At 48.2% G+C, this 22,235-nt stretch overlaps 1 protein-coding gene across 2 annotated transcripts in view; it reads right to left on the bottom strand.

The window, feature by feature from the left end:
• Positions 1–22,235, bottom strand: part of acat2 (acetyl-CoA acetyltransferase 2) — a 127,180-nt gene that overhangs the window by 99,291 nt on the left and 5,654 nt on the right. For both annotated transcript variants that reach the window (XM_038802295.1, XM_038802302.1), the window contains exon 2: positions 9,318–9,452. In XM_038802295.1, coding sequence (XP_038658223.1) covers positions 9,318–9,452 — 135 coding nt within the window. The remainder of the gene's footprint in view (positions 1–9,317; positions 9,453–22,235) is intronic.

The raw sequence follows: 22,235 nt of genomic DNA on the forward strand, positions 1-22,235 counted from the left end.
GTAGTGGGTGCCTGGAACTCGCTGCCGGAGGAGGTGGTGGAAGCAGGGACGATAGTGACGTTTAAGGGGCATCTTGACAAATACATAGGATGGGAATAGAGGGATACGGACCCCGGAAGTGTAGAAGATTGTAGTTTAGTCGGGCAGCATGGTTGGCACGGGTTGGCATGGGCTTGGAGGGCCGAAGGGCCTGTTCCTGTGCTGTACTTTTCTTTGTCCTTTGTTTTTAAAAGGATGTGAGGCAACCCGCCTCTACCACCCTGCCAGGCAATGCATTCCAGACCATCACCATCCTCTGGGTAAAATATTTTTCTTCAAATCCCCCCAAAATCTCCTGCCCCTCACTTGTGTCCCTTCGTAACTGACCCTTTAACTAAGGGGAACAGCTGCTCCCTATCCATGCCCCTCATAATCTTGTACCCCCTCACTCAGGTCGCCCTCAGTCTTCTCTGCTCCAGCAAAAACAGCCCAAACCTATCCAACCTCTCTTCATACCGCCAATGTTCAATCCCAGGCAACATCCTGGTGAATCTCCTCTACACCCCCTCCAGTGCAATCACATCCTTCCTATAATGCGGTGACCAGAATTGCACACAGTACTCCAGCTGTGGCCTCACTAAAGTTGTTTACAAATCCAACATGACCTCCCTGCTTTTGTAATCGACATCTGTTAACATCCAGATGTTCCACAATCAACACTGTTCCTCAAAGTTTTGGAAATATATTTGTCCTGAATGGTCAAAATATAGGCATGAAATGTATTTGCACAGTGTGCGAAGAATGTCTACTTGATATATTCTTGCATGCAAAACACTGCTGACTGCTTTCTATGCAGCATAACTGGTCTGGTTGGCCACACTCAGTTGCATCCCCCGTGAGGGGTTGAAGACAGTGTGTTATCATGACATCACTGACATGAATGGGCTGATTAGAACATCAGGATGCCAAAATTAATCAATGAATGTGCGCACCGGAAACAACAAGCATCATGAAACATGTTCCATGCCTCAAGGAGGGCTACTCGCTAAATTGCAATTGAGGGGCTTTTGACTTACTTGTGCTCAGGAAAAGTTAGTGGAAGCACTGAAGTGAATTTCCGGAGGAATTTGAAGGATTTTGCTAACCAAGGAAGGCAGTAATAACATTGCCGTACATGGGTATGGGGGCAGTTACTGTACCACTTGTGCTGAAACAGGAGCAGAAGCAAAGGAGGAGGAGGCCGAGAATGTCAGCTCTGCAAGGAGGGAGGTGAAGGTTCTGGGAGCACCACTGCTTTGCAGCAATGAGACTAGCAGCACCTGAGGAAACTACACTTTATATTTTTTCAATAAATTTAGAATACCCAATTCATTTTTCCCAATTAAGAGGCAATTTAGCGTGGCCAATCCACCTACTTTGAACATATTTGGGTTGTGGGGAGTGAAACCCATGCAAACATGGGGAGAATGTGCAAACTCCACATGGGCAGTGACCCAGGCCTGGGATCGAACCCAGGTCCTCAACATTGTGAGGCAGCAGTGCTAACCACTGCGTCACAATGCTGCTGATCACTATACTTTACAAATAAAGTAGGAATGAAGTTGTGCCACTTCCTTCATTATGACCTAGAGCCCCAGACCAGCACAAGAATGTCCTTCCAACTGTGATGATCATGGTCACTCTTAGATTCTATGCCACACGATCCTTCCCGGTAGGAGCAGGTAACATCAGCTACATATCACAGATAGATGTACATAGAAGCATCAGGTGACAGAGGCACTGGACAAACGGGCAGGTACTGCATTACTGCTTTGACGGGATTACCATGAAAGGATTTGTGGGATTGTCAGAGCAACTGGTTTACCGACAGTGCAAGGTGTCTAAACAAACAACTGCATCGTCTCCCCACATCAGCAGGGATGTCGCAAATGCAAAGGATATCACTGTCCCAATGTACAGTTGGTGGGTGACCACATCAAGAGGTTCATCTCGGTGAATGTCAGCTTGGGGTATTTGGGGCAGCACATAGAGTTCGGGGGCCGCACAGTGGTTAGCCGGTACCGATCTCACAGCTCCAGGGACCCAGCCTTGGGTGATTGTGTGAAGTTTGCACATTTTCCCTGTGTCTGCTTGGGTTTCCCCCGGGTGCTCCAGTTTCCTCCCATAGTCCAAAAGATGTGCAGGTTAGGTGGATTGGCTATGATCAATTGCCCCTTAAGTATCGGGCAGCACAGTAGCATGGGGGTTAGCACAATCGCTTCACAGCTCCAGGGTCCCAGGTTCAATTCTGGCTTGGGTCACTGTCTGTGCAGAGTCTGCACATCCTCCCCGTGTGCGCGTGGGTTTCCTCCGGATGCTCCGGTTTCCTCCCACAGTCCAAAGATGTGCAGGTTAGGTGGATTGGCCACGATAAATTGCCCTTAGTGTACAAAATTGCCCTTCATGTTGGGTGGGGTTTCTGGGTTATGGGGATAGGGTGGAGGTGTTGACCTTGGGTAGGGTGCTCTTTCCAAGAGCCAGTGCAGACTCGATGGGCCAAATGGCCTCCTTCTGCACTGTAAATTCTATAATTCTATCCAGGTGGGGTTGCTGGGTTAAGGGGATAGGTTGGGGGCCTGACCCTAGGTAGGGTACACTTCCAAAGTGTCGCTGCAGACTCAATGGGCTGAATGGCCTCCTTCTACACTGTAGTGATTCTATTGTGACAAAGCCACAATGATTTTTTTTCCTGCTAAAATCAGGAAACCAACCGCCTTTGGGCCTCCAAAATATCCTACAGGATGGCTGCTTGAAGAGTCACTGTCCACCAGCTGTTTGCTGCTATCCCTGGTTTCCTCTGCCTTTCACTTTTAAGTTCTACTTTTTGGTCTTTCATTTCTATCTTTGTTGTCCTCTTGTGCCTTCTGCTCAGGTTCCCATCCCCTGCCACTCGCGTTTAAACTCTCCCCAACAGTACTCGCAAATATGACACTGATCTTGGTCCTGCTGGGTACAACCCATCCAGATTTCACAAGTCCAGTCTTCCCCAGACTCCATCACAATGCCTCAGGAATCCAAATCCCTCCTTCCTACATTATCTCTCCGGCCACGCATTCAGATGGTCTATTCTCCAATTCCTGCTGTCGTTAGCACACAGCAATAGGAGAAATCCTGAGAACTATCTTTCAGGTCCTGTCTTTTTATTTCTTAACTCCCTCTATTTTACTTTCAAGACTTCACCCCTCTTCTTACCTGCATTGTTGGTATCGATAGACCACAACAACTGGCTGTTCACCCTCCCCTTCAGAATGCCCTGCAGCAGGGCAGCACAATGGCACAGTGGTTAGCACTGCTGCCTCATGGCACCGAGGTCCCAGGTTCGATCCCAGCTCTGGGTCACTGCCCCGTGTTTGCTTGGGTTTCGTCCCCACAACCCAAAGATGTGCAGAGTAGATGGATTGGCCACGTTAAATTGTCCCTTACTTGGGAAAAATGAATTGGGTACTCTAAATATTTTTTTTAATGTCCTGCAGCCACTCAGTGATATCCTTGACCCTGGCATCAGGGAGGCAACACACCATCTTGGTGTCATATTTGCAGCTGCAGAAATGTCTATCTGTTCCCCTTACAATAGAATCCCCTATCACTATTACTCGCCCACTCTGTGCTTTGAGCCACTCGTGGTGCCAGAACTTGCTCTTGTTGCATTTCCCAGAGAAACTATCTCCCCTTTTAGTATTTAAAAAAGAAAAGCTGTTAGAGAAAGAGGTGGATCCAGGGGACTCCTGCACTACCTGCTTTTGTTCCACCTGGTGATCACTCATTCCCTTTCTGCCTTTGCACTCTTTCCCTGTGGTGCTATCCACAAACATCTCAACCTTGCAGATGCTCCCAGTGACTCCAGTCACAGCTCCAGCTCGGAAACGAGGATGCTGCAGTTAGAGACACTTCCTACACACATGGTCACCCTGGAGACTGGAATTGTCCCTGACTTCCCACATCGTTTAAGAGAAGCATTCCACATAGCTGAGCTGCCCCGCCATGACCTCCCCTTAAATTAGTCCTTTTACTTATTCTGGTTTATGGCACATTAAGACCCTGATCATCACCAGGTCCTATGTACCTCTGCTACTCTTCTTTTGAAGGAAAGGTGGAGAAGGAAAGGATCATCTCGCTCTTTCCTCACCAAACTCCTGCAGTCGCCAAATTCCAACTTTAGTATTCTACTGCAGTCCAACACCACACTCCGGTGCAGGACGTAACCCATTTTCTGACTCACCAGAGCCAGTCCACCATCTACATGGCACAAGTCAGGAGTGTGATGGAATTTTCTCCACTAGCCTGAATAAGGACATTTTCAATAATATTCAAGAAAGAAGCTTGATACCCATCCAAGGCAAAGCAGTCTGCTTGATTTCCACCCCTTCAACATTCACACACTCCAGCACCGATGCCTCGAAAGGGGGAAGAGGATGAAAAAGGGAGAATACCCATATTGACCACAAGCAACTGGATGAAAAAGGAATTTAGGACAGAGATGAGGAGAAATTTCTTCTCCCAGAGTGTGGACTTCACTACCACAACTGGTCGAGGCCAAAACATAGTGTTTTCAAGAAGCAGTTAGATATAGTTCTTGGGGCAAAGGGGATCAAAGGATTTTTAAAAATTTTTAGAGTATCCAATTCTTTTTTTCCAATTAAGGGACAATTTAGCATGGCCAATACACCTAACCTGCACATCTTTGTGTTGTGGGTGTTGAGGCCCACGCAGACACGGGGAGAATGTGCAAATTCCACTCAGCTAACCACTGTGTCACCATGCCACCTCCAAGGTTATAAAAGGATGTGGGAGGGGATCAGGATATCGAGTTGGATGATCAGCCATGATAATAATGAATGGCGGAACAAGCTCGAAGGGCCGAATGGCCTCTTTCTGCTCCCTATTTCTATGTTTCAATGTTAGGTTGGAGAAACTGGGTTGTTTTCTTTGGAGTAAAGGAGATTGGAAGGAGATCTGATTGGAGTGTAGAAGATCGATATACAGGTTTAGGATGAGATTAATAAACAAAGAAAAGAAGGGCAGTACGGTGGTGCACTGGTGAGCACTGCTGCCTATGGCATCGAGGTCCCAGGTTTGATCTTGGCTCTGGGTCACTGTCCATGTGGAGTTTGCACATTCTCCCTGTGTTTACGTGGGTTTCACCCCCACAACCCAAAGATGTGCAGGGTAGATGGATTGGCCACGCTAAAATTAACACCTAATTGGAAAAAATGAATTAGGTACTCTAAATTTATGAAAACAAAAAGGGGCTGTCGGTAGCTGATGATAGAAGAACGGGCACCGTGGTTAGCACAGTTGCTTCACAGCTTCAGGTTCAATTCCCGGCTTGGGTTACTGACTGTGCTGAGTCTGCATGTTCTCCCGTGTGTGCATGAGTTTCCTCTGGGTGCACCGGTTTCCTCCCACAGTCCAACAATGTGCAGGTTAGGTGGATTGGCCATGATAAATTGCCCTTAGTGCCCGAAAAAGTTAAATGGGGTTACTGGGTTACGGGGATGGGGTGGAGGCGTGGGCTTAAGTAGGGTGCTCCAGTGGCGTGGGGCTCTGAGCTCAGAGGGGGGATCACGCACGTGGAGGCTCTCCACTACAATCAAAAATAACTTTAAGTGCAACAATTGAAATATTTGAAAAGTTCAGAACTTGGCATAAGAAGGCCCCGGATTACTGAGACAGAGAAAAAAAGGACTATTGGGTGAGCGACTAAAGAACTGTAAGAGAAGACATAGTTCCAGCATCATAGGTGGCTCCCACACTGGTGCCGGCAGTTCGGGCTGATCAAAGGATAACTCTATCTTTGTGGACGTGTTTTTTTTCCCCCTCTTGTTGTCTCCTCCCGTGGGTCTCTATTTCTCACTCTCTCGTGGAATCTCTCTCCCCTTGGTCCCTTTTTTCTCTCGCTCAGTTTTCGTTGTTTTTTGCCTCGTGGGTGTCTTTCTCCATTTCTCGGGGGGTTTTTCACCTTCCACTCTCTCTCCGGGGTTGGGATGATTGACAGCCGCATTATGGGTGGCCTCTCGTGCAGGTGCCGGCACTTCGGGCATATCAGCCCGATCAGAGCAGAACGCCATTTTGTTTTCTCCTCATGTTTCTTCTATTTTTAAACACATGGGGCAGGATTCTCCAATAATGGGGCTATGTACCCACGTCGGCGTGAAAACTGGCACCAGGCACTCTGGCGTCAACGGCCCCCGAAAGTAAGGAATTCTCCACTTTCTCAGGGGTTAGGTTGACACCAGAGTGGTTCCTGCAGCTCCGAGCACGGCCCCCCCAATGCCTGGCAGGGAGGGTGGGAACAAGCAGCGGGACGGAAGAAGCAAAGGGGGAAAGAGCTGGGGAAGGGGGGGCGGGGGGGGGAGGGGGGGTCATGGGGAAAGGGACATGAACGGAGCGAAATTGATAATATGGCCACATAGGGCCACAACCAGGGGCCCAGAACAGTCTTCTTCCAAGAGACGCACCTGAGAGAGCAGGACCGACTGTGGGTAAGGAAGGGCTGGGTGGGACAGACCTACCATTCCTGCTATGGGACGAGGGCCACGGGAGGCCCTCAGGGGGATGGTACATCATGGTTAGCGGGACCCTAGACAGGGCACCGGTAGTACTCGTCAATGTGCACCCTCCCAACTGGGACATCGCAAAATTAATTTAAAAGACCATGCTGGAAATCCCCAACATGGGGGCAATGGACCCATGGAGGTTTACCCACCCAGGGGAGAAGGAGTTCTTCTTCTTCTCCCAAATCCACAACGTACACTCGAGGATTGACTTCTTTGTGGTGGGGAAATCGGTGCTTCCAGGGCTGGTCAAGGCGGAGTACTCCGCAATCGTAATCTCCGACCACGCTCCACATTATATGGATGTTAGGTTGGAGACAGGCAGTGCCCAACCCCCCCCCACATGGAGGTTGGATACTGCCCTACAAGGCCTTCAATGAGAGGGTATCACAGACCATAGCGGAATACACGGCAAATAACCAAAATGGGGAGGTCTCACCCTCCACGTTCTGGGAGGTGCCAAAGGCCGTGATTAGAGGGGAAATTATAGCCTTTAAAGCGTGAAGGGACAGGAGGCAGTGGCTAGGCAGCAGCTGGTCGACTCCATACTGGAGGTGGACCGTAAATACTCCGAGGCCTCGACTGTAGAGCTCCTGGGAGAGAGGAAAAAGCTACAAATGAACTTTGGTCAAATGAACTTTGACCTGCTCTCCACAAGGAAAGCAGTACACCAACTCCGCCAGGCACGGGGACCCTATATGAACAAGGGGGCAAAGCCAGCTGCCTGATGGCGTACCAGCTGAGAAAGCAGGCAGCCACTAGAATGATCGCGCAAATTAAGGGCAACAGAGGCACACTGGAAACAGAGCCAGACAAGGTCAACAAAACCTTCGAGGACTTTTACGGGGACTCGGGGATGAAACAGTTCCTCAATGAATGAGACATGCCAGTCGTGGGGAGGACAGAAAACGGAGCTGGGGAGCATCGCTAGAACTGCGAGTGATCATGGCAAGTATCAACTCGATGCCCGCGGGACTTCTACAAATCATTCACGACAGCACCTGTGGGAGATGTTCACAGACTTGCTGGCAAGGTGGACACTGCCACTTACGCCAGCACGAGCCTCAATCTCGCTAATACCTAAGAAAGACAAAGACCCGACTGAATGCAATTCATACAGACCCATCTCGCTACTATGGGCAGCACAGAAGCACAGTGGTTAGCACAATTGCTTCACAGCTCCAGGGTCCCAGCTTCAATTCCCGGCTTGGGTCACTGTCTGTGCGGAGTCTGCACGTTCTCCCCGTGTCTGTGTGGGTTTCCTCCGGGTGCTCCGGTTTCCTCCCCACAGTCCAAAAATGTGCAGGGTAGGTGGATTGGCTATGCTAAATTGCCCTTAGTGTCCAAAAAGGGTTAGGTGGTGTTACTGGGTTACGGGGATAGGTTGGAAGAGTGGGCTTAAGTGGGGTGCTCTTTCCAGGAGCCGGTGCAGACTCGATGGGCCAAATGGCCTCCTTCTGCACTGTAGATTCTATGAATACTAAATATAGACGCCAAAATATTGGCCAAGATCCTAGCCAAAAGGCTAGACGACTACATACCAGAGGTGATCACAGAGGATCAAACCGGCTTGTCAAAGGTAGACAGCTAACATCGAACATCACGCAGCACTGTGGCTTCACAGCGCAAGGGTCCCAGGTTCAATTCCCCGCTGGGTCACTGTCTGAGCGGAGTCTGCATGTTCTCCCAGTGTGTGCATGAGTTTCCTCCGGGTGCTCCGGTTTCCTCCCACAGTCCAAAAATGTAGGTGGATTGGCCATGATAAATTGCCCTTAGTGATCAGAAAGGTGAGGAGGGGTTATTGGGTTACGGGGATAGGGTGGAAGTGAGGGCTTAAGTGAGTCAGTGCAGAATCGATGGGCCAATGGCCTCCTTCTGCACTGTATGTTCTATGTTCTATCAGGCGTCTACTGAACGTGATCATGACCCCATCCGGGGCGAGAACACCTGAGGTAATCGTCTCCCTGGACACAGAAAAGGCATTCGACAGAGTCGAGTGGAAGTACCTTAGAGGTGCTGGAGTGGTTCAGGCTTGGAACAGGATTCACCTCCTGGGTGAAACTCCTGTACAACGCTCCCTTGACGAGCGTACGGAATAACAACACCAGCTCCCAGTACTTCCAGCTGCACAGGGGCACGAGGCAGGGATGCCCGTTGTCGCCACTGCTGTTCACCCGAGCGATCGAACCATTAGCGATCACTCTCAGAACAGCAAAAAACTGGAGGGGGATCCAAAGAGGAGGCAGAGAGCACAGAGTCTCGGTCTACGCAGATGACCTGCTCCTCTATATCTCGGACCCACAAAGCAGCATGGAAGGTATCATCACACTCCTGAACGAGTTTGGTGCCTTCTCGGGCTACAAACTCAACATGAGCAAAAGTGAGATTTTCCCGGTGAACCCACAAGGGGGAGGGACAGCACTGGTGGGACTGCCAATTAAACAGGCCCAACATACATTCTGCCACCTGGGGATCCAAATCGGAGGGTAGAAGTGACAATGATGAATGGTTTGAAATGGAAGTTAGACTCTTGAAAGAAATAAAGCTGCAGTGTTATTGGGAAAGAGCAGGGGAATGGACATGACTGGATTACAATAGTAACTACACTTCAAAAGTATTTAATTGGCTCTAAAGAGTTTTGAGATGGGATGAACACAGGAAAAGGTGCCGAGATAAATAAATGAAAGTCTTTGTTTTTTTAACGTACAACTCTTACTTCACTATCACCCAATTACCATACTGTACCTGCAGTTAAAACTTGCCCTAAAATTACTTCAGACACATCTTCAGGTTTGATATTTGCTCTCTTCAAGATTTCTTTTATCACCACTGAAGCCAGGCTATGGGCAGTCATGCTAGATAAACTGCCATTGAAGGAACCTGCAGAGACAAATAAATCCACACATCAAAATTTACTCAGGTACCACAAGCTATATAATGCAAATAATAACCCAGATTCCCAAAGAAAACATTTATCAATGGGCACTTTGTTAAATTGCCATTTCTTATATGTTTTATTATTTTACAGGGGTCTGTTGGCTCAATTAGCTGGAGGGCTGGTTTGTTATGCGGAGCAACAGCGCGGGTTCAATTTCCGTACCGGTTGAGGTTATTCAGGAAGGCCCCATCTTCTCAACCTTGCCCCTCACATGAGGTTAAATCACCACTAGTCAGTTCTCAAAGAGCAAACTATGGTCTTCTGGGACTGTGGCGACATTTACATTACTATTTTGTGAGCCTGAAGATCTGTTCTGAACTCTACCTCTGCTACCGCTATTGTTTAGTTTATTTGTTACCGGGCAGCACGGTGGCACAGTGGTTAACACTGCTGCCTCACAGTGCCAGGGACCCAGTTCAATTCCGACCTTGGTTGACTGTCTGTGTATTTTGAAAATTCTCCCCGAGTCTGCATGGGTTTCCTCCGGGTGCTCCAGTTTCCTCCCACAGTCCAAAGATGTACAGGTGGATTGACCATGATAAATTGCCCCAAGTATCCAAAGGTTAGTTGGGGTTACGGGGCTAAGGGCGGTGGATTGGTGCAGGCTCAATGGGCTGAATGGCCCCCTCCTGCACTGTAGGTATTCTATGATTTTATGTGTGGTCATCGCTGGCTGGGCCAGCATTTATTGTCTATCTTTAATTGCCCGAGTGGTATTTTAAGAGTCAACCACATTGCTGTGGATTTTGTGTCAGATGTAGGCCAGACCAGGTAAGGGTGGTAGATTTCCTTCCCTGAAGGACATTAGTAATTAGTGCATCAGGTGTTTTTTTCCAGCAATGGTCATCAATTGGACTTTTAATTCCAGATTTTTGCAGAATTCCAGTGAGTTCCAGGCACCCACTAACCTCGGTGTAAAAAGACTTCCCTCGACTTCCAGTGGTGGCCATGGTGTAAACGGTCGCACATTCAGCAGCTCTCACCCTGAGTGGTTTTTTAAAATGGTTTTTAAGCCAGATTTTCAGAAAATTTCTCAACATAAGTTGACCGAAGGGAGAGGGAGGGGCCTCACGGTAGCATGGTGGTTAGCATCAATGCTTCACAGCTCCAGGGTCCCAGGTTCAATTCCCAGCTGGGTCACTGTCTGTGTGGAGTCTGCACGTCCTCCCTGTGTGTGCGTGGGTTTCCTCCGGGTGCTCCGGTTTCCTCCCACAGTCCAAAGATGTGCGGGTTAGGTGGATTGGCCATGCTAAATTGCCCGTAGTGTAAGGTTAATGGGGGGATTGTTGGGTTACGGGTATACGGGTTACGTGGGTTTAAGTAGGGTGATCATTGCTCGGCACAACATCGAGGGCCGAAGGGCCTGTTCTGTGCTGTACTGTTCTAATTCTAATTCTAACTTTTAAGATGCGACGGGGTGTTTTAGTTTCTGCAAGAAGGGTGGTTGATTCTTACATGCATAATTTCCCTTAAGCTGCTTGAAGCTTCTTCTTTTGTGTTGGATTCTGTTTGAAGGTGATAGGACTGATAAGAATCGGTTAAAGGCCGGTGGTGGCGGCGACCCTAAGAATCTGGGGACAGTGGAGACGGCATCGGGGGGAAACAGGGGGCTCGATGGAGGCTCCACTGGGTGGCAACCATCGGTTCATCCCGGGGAACACGGATGGGGATTCAGGGGATGGCAAAGGGCAGGCATCAGCAAATTGAGGGACCTGTTTATTGGCGGGAGGTTTGCGGGCCTGGGGGAACTGGAAGATAAATTTGGCCTTCCCCAGGGGAACATGTTCAGATACCTGCAGGTAAAGGCGTTTGCTAGGCGACAGGTAGAGGGATTCCCTTTGCTGCCCTCGCAGGGGACGATGGACCAGAGTGCTTTCGGGGTGTGGGTAGGAGAGGGGAAGGTGTCTGACATCTATAAGGTAATGCAGGAGGTGGAGGAGTCGTCAGTGGAGGAGCTGAAGGCTAAATGGGAGGAAGAACTCGGGGAGCAGATAGAGGACGGGACTTGGGCGGAGGCCTTGGAGAGAGTCAACTCTTCCTCCTCATGTGCGAGGCTTAGTCTCATCCAATTTAAGGTGCTGCACCGGGCCCACATGTCCGGGACTAGGATGAGTAGGTTCTTCGGGGGTGAGGACAGGTGCACCAGATGTTCGGGGAGTCCTGCGAACCATGCCCATATGTTCTGGGCATGCCCAGCACTGGAAGAATTCTGGAAGGGGGTGGCGGGGACGGTGTCGAGGGTGGTTGGATCCAGGGTCAAGCCAGGGTGGGGACTCGCGATTTTTGGGGTTGGGGTGGAGCCGGGAGTGCAGGAGGCGAAAGAGGCCGGGGTCCTGGCCTTTGCGTCCCTAGTAGCCCGTCGAAGGATTCTGCTACAGTGGAAGGATGCGAGGCCCCCAAGCGTGGAGACCTGGATCAGTGACATGGCGGGATTTATAAAATTGGAAAAGGTCAAATTTGCCCTTAGAGGATCAACACAAGGGTTCTATAAACGGTGGCAGCCTTTTCTGGACTTCCTGGCTCAGAGATAGGTAACTGGGTCAATAGCAGCAGCAACCCGGGGGGGGGGGGGGGGGGGGGTGCATTATTGTAGTGTTTATTCTGTAACTTTATAGTGTGTTAATTTGCGTTGTTGTTAAAATGCTGGGTTGTTCATGGGGATGGGGCGAATGTATATGATTGTTAATATTATTGTTATTTTCGGTATTTTACTAAGGTGCGTTATTGTTGTATAAAATCAAAATTTCTCAATAAAAATTATTTTTAAAAAAAGAATCAGTTAAAGGGGGAAGGATTTACCTTGTTGCCTGCGTGTTGGGGGGTGGTATGTTTGCTTTTTGGGATTGTTGAGTGTTTGTGTTCAAAGAATTTACAGTGCAGAAGGAGGCCATTCGGCCCATCGAGTCTGCACCGGCTCTTGGAAAGAGCACCCTACACAAGCCCACACCTCCACCCTATCCCCATATTCCAGTAACCCCACCCAACACTAAGGGCAATTTTGGACACTAAGGGCAATTTAGCATGGCCAATCCACCTAACCTGCACATCTTTGGGAGGAAACCGGAGCACCCGGAGGAAACCCACGCACACACAGGGAGAACGTGCAGACTCCGCACAGACAGTGACCCAAGCCTGGAATCGAACCTGGGACCCTGGAGCTGTGAAGCAATTGTGCTAACCACTATGCTACGTGCTGCCCTTTTTTCTCATGAAGTAAACCAACACAACCCTCCTCCCAATCATTTCATATTACTATTACTGTTATTGTTGGGTGTGATAGAATCTGGCAGTCTGCAGGTTTTCTGACGCCAGAGGGTGGGAGATGCTGAGCTGGCTGGATAGCTGGGTCACGGGAGCAAAGTGGGGGGAGAGCTCAGGAAAGACGAATTGGGGGGGGGGGGGGTGCATAGGGGGGTACGGCTTACGGGTACAGAACTGTTAGGAGACTGGAGATGAGATCAGATGGCGGTCACCGCCGAGGGGCGGATCAAGTGAGGTGCGGAACACGGGCTAGGAGCTGGCCTAGGAAAGGTCATGGTTGACCGACAGGGGAGGGGGGCAAAAGCCCTCCCACCCCCCGACCAGACTGGTTACGTGGGATGTTCGTGGACTGAACGGGCTGGTTAAGAGAGCTCGTGTGTTCGCACACCGGAGACAGTTAAAAGCGGATGTGGCTATGTTACAGGAGGCAGACCTGAAGCTGGGAGACCAAATTAGATTAAAGAAGGGATGGGTCGGGCAAGTGTTCCATTCAGGACTGGACTTTAAAACAAGGGATATTGCTATCCTGATTAACAAAAGGGTGACATTCAAGGTGGGATGATAGAGGCAGACCCGGGAGGCAGATTTGTTGTGGTTAGAGGGAAGCTAGAGGGAATGGCAGTGGTGCTGGTGAATATATATGCCCGAAACTGGGATGATGTCGCATTTGTCAGGAAGGTTCTGGGAAAGATCCCAGACCTTGACTCGCACAGGTTGATCATGGGGGGCGACTTTAATACGGTCCTGGACCCGAGATTGGACCGGTCGAGTGCTAGGTCGGGGAAGCTATCAGCAATGGCAAAGGAACTGCGGGGGTTCATGGAGCGCATGGGAGGAGTAGATCCGTGGAGATTTGAGAGACCAAGGAGCAGGGAATATTCATTCTACTCCCATGTACATAAGGCGCACTCGAGGATAGATTTCTTCGTGCTAGATAAAACACTGTTAGCAGGGGTTGAGGACACTGAGTACTCAGCAATTGTGGTCTCAGATCATGCACCACACTGGATAGACCTACGGGCAGGTACGGGAATGCCCCAGTGCCCACAGTGGAGGTTAGATACAGGGCTGTTAGTGGATGAGCAGATCTGTGAGCGAGTGAGAGAGGCCATTGGGGGGTAAATAAAGATCAATGACACAGGAGAGATTGCGGCTGGGGTGGTCTGGGAGGCACTGAAAGCAGTTATTAGAGGGGAATGTATTTCGATACGAGCCCACAGGGATAAAACTGAACGGTTGTTGCGGGACAGGTTGGTAGGAGAAATCTTACAGGTGGACAGGAGATATTTGGAGTCTCCAAATGAGGAGCTCCTGAAGGAGCGTCAGAGACTTCAAATGGAGTTTGGGCTCCTTTCCACAGGTAAGGTGGAGGGTCAGCTGAGAAGGGTAAAAGGGGCAATATATGAACATGGGGAGAAAGCTGGCAGGATACTGGCACATCAGCTGAGGAAACAGGAGGCGGTGAGAGAAATTGGGAAAATAAAGGATATGAGGGGGAAAGATGGTGGTGGACCCAGGGGCGGTGAATGAAGTATTGTGGGAATTGTATAGCCAGCTATACGAGTCGGAACCCCGGTTGGGGAGGAGGGCATGAATCAATTCCTGGGGAGGCTAGAGTTCCCAAAGGTAAATGAAGAGCTGGAGAAGGCCTTGGGGGGGACCCTATTGGGCTTGGGGAGGTGACGGAGGTGACAGAGGGACTGGGGGTGATGCAATCGGGTAAAGCCCCGGGACCTGATGGGTTCCCAGTGGAATTTTATAAGAAGTTCTCTGGTTAAGGCTTTCAACGAGTCCAAGGAGCTGGGAGTACTCCCCACAACGTTATCACAGGCAATTTCTCTTATCCTGAAGTGAGACAAGGATCTGAAGAGCTGTGGATCGTACAGGCCAATATCCCTCTTGAATGTAGATGCCAAATTAAAGATGCCAAAGACCCTGGCCACTCGAATAGAGGATTGTTTCCCGGAGATAATTGGGGAGGATCAGATGGGATTTGTAAAGGACAGGCACCTGACATCCAACATTAGACGGCTTCTTAATGTAATTATGATGACAGCGGAGGGGCGCGAGGCTGAGGTGGTAGTTGCCATGGACGCGGAGAAGGCTTTCGACCGAGTGGAGTGGAAGTATCTATGGGTTATTTTAGGTCGGTTTGGGTTTGGGCAGGGATTTGTGGAACGGGTCCGGCTATTGTACCAGGCCATGCCGTGGCAAATGCAAGAACTAACCGAGTTCGGTCAAAATACTTTAGTCTTTGTCGGGGACAAGGCAGGGATGCCCGCTCTCCCCATTACTGTTTGGCATGGCCATAGAACCCTTAGCAATGGCTCTGAGAGCAGCGAATACCTGGAGGGGTATAGTGAGTGGGGGCGTGGAACACGGGGTCCCTCTCTCTGCGGACGATTTGATGCGTTATATAACGGACCAGGTTTTTGGGGGGGGGGGGGGGTTTGACCGAAATCATGGAGGTATTAGGAGAATTTGGGCGATTTTCAGGCTAGAAGTTAAATATGGGAAAAAGCGAGATGTTCGTGATTCAGGCACGGGGGCAGGAAAGGAGGCTGAAGGAGCTACCTTTTAAAGTGGTTGGGAAGAGTTTTAGGTATGTGGGAATTCAAGTGGTCAAGGATTGGGGCAGCTTCACAACTTAAATTTGGGCAAAGTAGTGGATAAAATGAGAAGGGATTTTTGTAGATGGGACATGCTCCCACTGACGCAGGCGGGGAGGGTTCAGACAGTAAAGATGATGGTCCTTCCGAGACTGCTTTTCTATTTTCAGTGTCTCCCGATTTTTGACCCAAAGGCTTTTTTCAGAAGTATGAATATATGAATGTAGCGATACTGAGATTTATATGGGAAGGTAAAACCCTGAGAGTAAAGAGGACACTCCTGGAATGGGCCCGCGGAGAAGGGGGCTTGGCTCTCCCGAGCTTTATTAACTATCACTGGGCTGCCAACATATTGATGGTCAGGAAGTGGGTAGTGGAGGAGGGGTCGGTCTGGGAATGGATGGAGGCAGCATCCTACAAAGGTACGAGTCTAGAGGCTTTACTGACGGCACCCCTACCATTCTAGCCGGCTCGGTACTCCACAAGTCCTGTGGTGGTGGCAGCCCTATGGGTCTGGGGGCAATGGAGGCAGCACATGGGACTGGATGGGGTGTCAGTGTCGTCACCGATCTGTGACAATCACCGGTTTGTCCCGGGGGGGGGGCGCGCCTGGATGGGGGCTTTAAGATATGGCAGCGGGCAGGGATTGAGAGGTTTGGGGATCTATTCATCCAGGAGGGCTTTCCGACCTTGGAGACATTAGAGGAGGAGTTTGAGTTGCCGGGTGGGAACGGGTTTCGGTACCTTCAAGTGCAGGACTTTGTACGGAGGCAGGTCCCAAGCTTTCCTCGCCTCCCCCTGAGGGGACTACAGGATAAAATGCTGTCAAAAACAGGGGTTGGAGGTGGGAAGGTTGCGGACATACACAGGGAGTTGTTAGAGTGGGAAGGGGCCCCTCTCAGAGAGGTGAAGAGGAAGTGGGAAGAGGAGCTAGGAGGGGAGCTGGAAACTGAACTGTGGGAAAAAGTCTTGAAAAGGGTAAATGCATCCTCGTCCTGTGCTAGACTTAGCTTGATTCAGTTCAAGGTAGTCCACAGGGCCCACATAGAACATAGAACAGTACAGCACAGAACAGGCCCTTCGGCCCTCGATGTTGTGCCGAACAATGATCACCCTACTTAAACCCACGTAACCCGTATACCCATAACCCAACAATCCCCCCATTAACCTTACACTACGGGCAATTTAGCATGGCCAATCCACCTAACCCGCACATCTTTGGACTGTGGGAGGAAACCGGAGCACCCGGAGGAAACCCACGCACACACGGGGAGGACGTGCAGACTCCACACAGACAGTGACCCAGCCGGGAATCGAACCTGGGACCCTGGAGCTGTGAAGCATTGATGCTAACCACCATGCTACCGTGAGGCCCCTGTCGGTAGCTCGGATGAGTAGGTTCTTCGAGGAGGTGGAGGACAGATGTGGGTGGCGTGGGGTTAGCATGTGGCGTGGGCATGTCCGAAACTGAGGGAATTCTGGCAGGGATTTGCAGATGTTATGTCAGAAGTCCTGGAAGGTAGGGTAACTCAAGAGTCCAGAATTAGCAATATTTGGGGTATTGGATGATCCGGGGGCCAAGGGGTGGGGAGGGTGGCCGATATCCTGGCCTTCTCCTCCCTGGTGGCCCGGAGACGGATCTTGCTGAGATGGAGGGACTCAGAGCCCCCAAAATCAGGAGTGTTGATCAGCAATATGGTAGTTTCTCAGTCTGGAGAAAATCAAGTTCGCTCTAAGAGGATCAATACAGGGATTCGCCTGGAGTTGGCGTTCATCGATTTCTTGAACTAAAACTGAACGTCAGCAGTAAAAAGGTGGGGGGGGGGGGGATAGGAGGCATGGTAATGTTAAATAAGGGCAGGGAATTTAGTATACGGGTAATTGGGGACAGGGCGGGAGAAGTGGGGGACGTGGTTTATTGTTTGTTGTTCTTTGAGGGGGTATTTTGTGCGTTGACCCGTGCGATTGTTTTAGAAATGCCAATATGTAACATTGTGAAAATTACAAATGCTTCAATAAAATATTTTCTAAAACAAAAAGACTTCCCTCACCCTCTAAACCTTGCCCCTCACACCTTAAACCTATGTCTCCTAGTAATTGACTCTTCCACCCTGGGAAAAAGCTTCTGACTATCCATTCTGTCTATGCCCCTCATAATTCTGTAGACTTCTGTCAGGTCGCCCCTCAACCTCAGTCGTTCCAGTGAGAACAAACCAGTTTATCCAACCTCTCCTCATAGCTAATTCCCTCCAAACCAGGCAAAATCCTGGTAAATGTCTTCTGAACCCTCTCCAAAGCCTCCACTTCCTTCCGGTAGTGTGGCGGCCGGAATTACATACAATATTCCAAATAAGGCCTAACTGAGGTTCTATACAGCTGCAGCATGATTTGCCAATTTTTGTACTCACTGCCTCGGCCAATTATTGCAGGCATGCCTTATGCCTTCTTGACTACCTTCTCCACCCGTGTTGCTACTTTCAGTGACCTGTGGATCTGTATACCCAGATCCCTCTGCCTGTCAATACTCTTAAGGCTTCTGCCATTTACTGTATATTTACCACCTGTATTAGACCTTCCAAAATGTATTACCTCACTTTGTCTGGATTAAACTCCATCTGCCATCTCTCCGCCCAAGTCTCCAACCGACCTATATCCAGCTGTATCCTCTGACAGTCCTCATCGCTATCTGCAATTCCACCAACCTTTGTGTCATCTGCAAACTTCCTAATCAGACCAGCTACATTTTCCTCCAAATCATTTATATATACTACAAACAGCAAAGTGCCCAGCACTGATCCCTGCAGAACATCACTAGTCACAGCCATTGGAGTGTAGTCCCAATGTCAACAGAATTAAGCAACTTAGAAATACAAAAGCAAGAGATGCCAGGATAGAATTTCTCCAAACCATCCCCAATCTCTTGTCATAGCTTTGATGGGATCCCTACAGAAACAGTATAAATGGATAAATTACAGTAGATCAGGAAAACAGGTTTGCAAAAATTAAGGCCAGCCAGCATGGATTGGGAAAAAGCAGATCGTGTTCCATTGATCTAATTGAATTTTTTGATAAAGTAACAGAGAAGGTGGATAAAAAGAATGTGGTTGAAGAAAGTGTTTGACAAGGTACCACATAAAAGGCTGGTAACAAAATGGAGGCATATGGGGAATAAAAAGGTTAATGTCCAACTGGCCAAAAGATTGGCTTCAGGACAGTGTACAGTGAGTTAAGGTAAATGGCTATTTTGCAGACTGGAGGATGGTAGACAATGGTGTTTTCAAGGGTCAGTGCTAGGGCCACTGCTTTTTTGGTTATATATAAATGACATGGATCTTGGAATACATTCTAAAATTTCAAAATTTGTCAATGATACCAAACTTGGAGGAGTGGCAAATAGCGAGGATGAGGCAAATCACTCGCAACAGAACAGATAGGCCAGCAGAATGGGTAAGGCAAATGGCAGGTGGAATTTAATACAGAGGAGTGTGAGGTGATGCATTATGCTAAAATACAACGGCAATACAGACTTTTGGCACAGTTTCAAAGAGTGTGCATGAAGAGTGGGACCTGGGGTGCATGTAGCAGGAAATATTGAAGAATAGTTTGCAAAGTATGAGGATCTTCAGCTCCGTAAATAGAGGCATTGAGTACAAAAAAGCAGGGGAGTTATGCTGAATAATAATAATAATCTTTATTGTCACAAGTAGGCTTACATTAACATTGCAATGAAGTTACTGTGAAAAGCCCCTAGTCACCAGAATGGCACCTGTTCGGGTACACAGGGGGAGAATTCACAATGTCCAATTCACCTAACAGCACGTCTTTTGGGACTTGTGGGAAGAAACCGGAGCACCTGGAGGTAACCCACGCAGACATGGAGAGAATGTGCAGACTCCACACAGACAGTGACCCAAGCCGGGAATCAAACCCAGGTCCCTGATGCCTTGAAGTAACCACCCTGAATGTTTATAAAGCTCAAGTACTGCATCTAGTGTTCGGAAAGATTCAAATGCAGAAGTGATTTACAAGGATGATCCCAAGAATGGGGGATTTTCGTTCGAAGGTTAGGTGAGAAAAGGACGGATTGTTGTCTTTAGCACTAACGAGATTGAAGTGAGATTTGAGAGAAGTGTACAGATTATGACAGGATTGGATAAAGTAGGCAAAAAACTGTTCCCATTGGTAGATAGTAAATGGGCTTGGAGACACAGATTTAAGATTTTGGGCAAGAGATGCAAGGGCAGGGAGGTGATGTGAGAACGAAAATATTTATTTAGCAGCTAGTAATGACTTTGAATTCACTGCCCAAAAGTGTTGTGGAAGCAGGGTCAATCAATAAATTCAAAAATAAATTGGATGGGCACTTGAAGGAAATCAAGCTTCAGGGCTACAGGGATTGGGACTGATTATATTGCTCTAAAGCGAACCAGCATACAAAATGACTTCCTTCCATGTCATAAATGACTATCGCAAAATATACAGCAGGACTGGCAGTATCTTTAAGTTCAAAAATGGGTTGATATTTATGGGATAGATCCTCTGCCAAAATTCACCAGAACACGATTACTAGTCTACAACGTTAATCTATTTAACCTCTTAATCTCTATTCATTTCTTTGTTTGACTTGGGTACAAGGACATCCAAATCTTTTTGTACATCCATATTTCTCAATATATCACCGTTTCAATAATACTCTTCCTTTCTGTTTTTCACACCAAAGTGTATAAATTCACATTTAGCCACTTTGTACTACATCTGCCATATGTTTGCTCACTCATTCAACTTGTCTAAGTCACCTTGAAGCCTCCGCACAATTTAGCCCAGTTTAGTGTTATCAGCAATCTTGGAAATGCTACATTTGATTCCCTCATCCAGGTCACTTGTGTATATCGAGAACAGTTGGGGCCCAAACACCGAGCGGTACTCCACTAGTCACTGCCTGCACCCGGAAAAAGACCCATTTATTCCCAATCCGTTTCCTGTCTGTCAACTAATTCTCGATCCATGCCAATACATTATCCCCTATCCCACGTGCTTTAATTTTGCCCACTAACATCTTACGAGGAACCTTATCAAAAAACCTTCTGAAAGTCCAAATACACATCCATTGTTTCTCCATTGTCTATTCGACTGGTTACATCCTCAAAAAAACTCCAGTTCATTTGTTAAACACGATTTGCCTTTCATAAACCCATGCTGGCTTTGCCAATCCGGTTATTACTTCCCAAATGTTCTGTTATCATGTCTTTTATAATAGACTCTAGCATCTTCCCCGTTACCTGACGTCTGGCTAACTGGTCTGCAATTCTTCCTTTTTCCCTCTCCTTCCATTTTTAAATAGTGGGGTTACATTTGCCACCCTCCAATCTGCAGGAACTGCTCCAAAGTCTATAAAATTTTGGAAGATGACCACCAATGCACCCAATATTTCCAGGGCCATTTCATTTAATACTCTGGGATGTAGATGATCAGGCCCTGGTGATTTGTCAGCCTTTAACCGTGTTAACTTTTTAAAAAAATTTAGATTACCCAATTATTTTTTCTATTAAGGGGCAATTTAGCCTGGCCAATCCACCTACTCTGCCCATTTTTGGGTTGTGGGGGCGAAACCCACGCAGACACGGGGAGAATGTGCAAACTCCACACGGACAGTGACCCAGAGCTGGGATCGAACCTGGGACCTCAGCGCCGTGAGGCGGTTGTGCTAAAACCACTAGGCCACCGTGCTGCCCTAACCGTGTTAACTTAAGGTGCGAGGGGCAAGGTTGAGAGGAGATGTATGAGGCAAGTTTTATTACACAGAGGGTAGTGGGTGCCTGGAACTCGCTGCCGGAGGTGGTGGTGAAAGCAGGGACGATAGTGACGTTTAAGGGGCGTCTTGACAAATACATGAATAGGATGGGAATAGAGGGGTACGGACACCGGAAGTGTAGAAGATTTTAATTTAGACGGGCAGCGTGGTCGGCGCAGGCTTGGAGTGCAAAGGGCCTGTTCCTGTGCTGTACTTTTCTTTGATCTTTGTTAATTTCTTGAGCAACATTTTCTTACAAAAACTGATTTCTTTCAATTCTGCCCTCTCACTAGACTGTAGACAGTTGGTTCCCTAACATTTCTGGGAGGTTATTTGTGCCTCTTTGTGAAGACAATCAACGCGTATGTTCAATTGTTCTGGCATTTCTTTGTTCCCCATCTTTTGACTGTAAGGGGCCTACATTTGTCTTTAATAATAATTTTCTCTTCACATATTTATAGAAGCCTTCACAGTCAGTTTCTATGCTCCCCACAATTTTATTCTCATTCTCTATTTTTCCCCTCATTGCCAAATTTTTGTCCTCTTTTGCTGAATTCTAAAATGCACTCAATCTTGCTACTTTTTCTGGCAATTTGATACATCTCCTCTTTGGATTTAATGTTATCCAGCCACCTTTCCTCTCTTATTTTCCATCAGTCGGGAATGAATAATTGTTGTAATTCCTACACAAGCTCTTTAAATATAAACCATTGTCTATCCATCATCAACTCCTTTGGTAAGGTTCCTCAATCTAGCCTTGCCAGTTTGCGCCTCATAATTCCGGTTATTTAGATTCAGGACCTTCGTTTCAAATTTGACTACTTCACTCTCCATCTTAATGAGAAATTCTGCATATTATGGTTGCTCTTTCCCAAGGGACCATGCACAATAAGATTGTCATTAGTCCTTTCTCATTGCATTACACCCAGTCTAGAATAGCTTATTCTATGGTTGGTTCCTCAACGCATTGGTCTTAAAAACCATCACGTACACTCCAGGGACACCTCCTCAACGATAGCATTGCCAGTTTGGGGTCCTAAAGCCAATCGTTGGGGAACATCACT

This window comes from Scyliorhinus canicula, chromosome 1 (assembly GCF_902713615.1).
Source record: "Scyliorhinus canicula chromosome 1, sScyCan1.1, whole genome shotgun sequence".
NCBI lineage: Eukaryota > Metazoa > Chordata > Chondrichthyes > Carcharhiniformes > Scyliorhinidae > Scyliorhinus > Scyliorhinus canicula.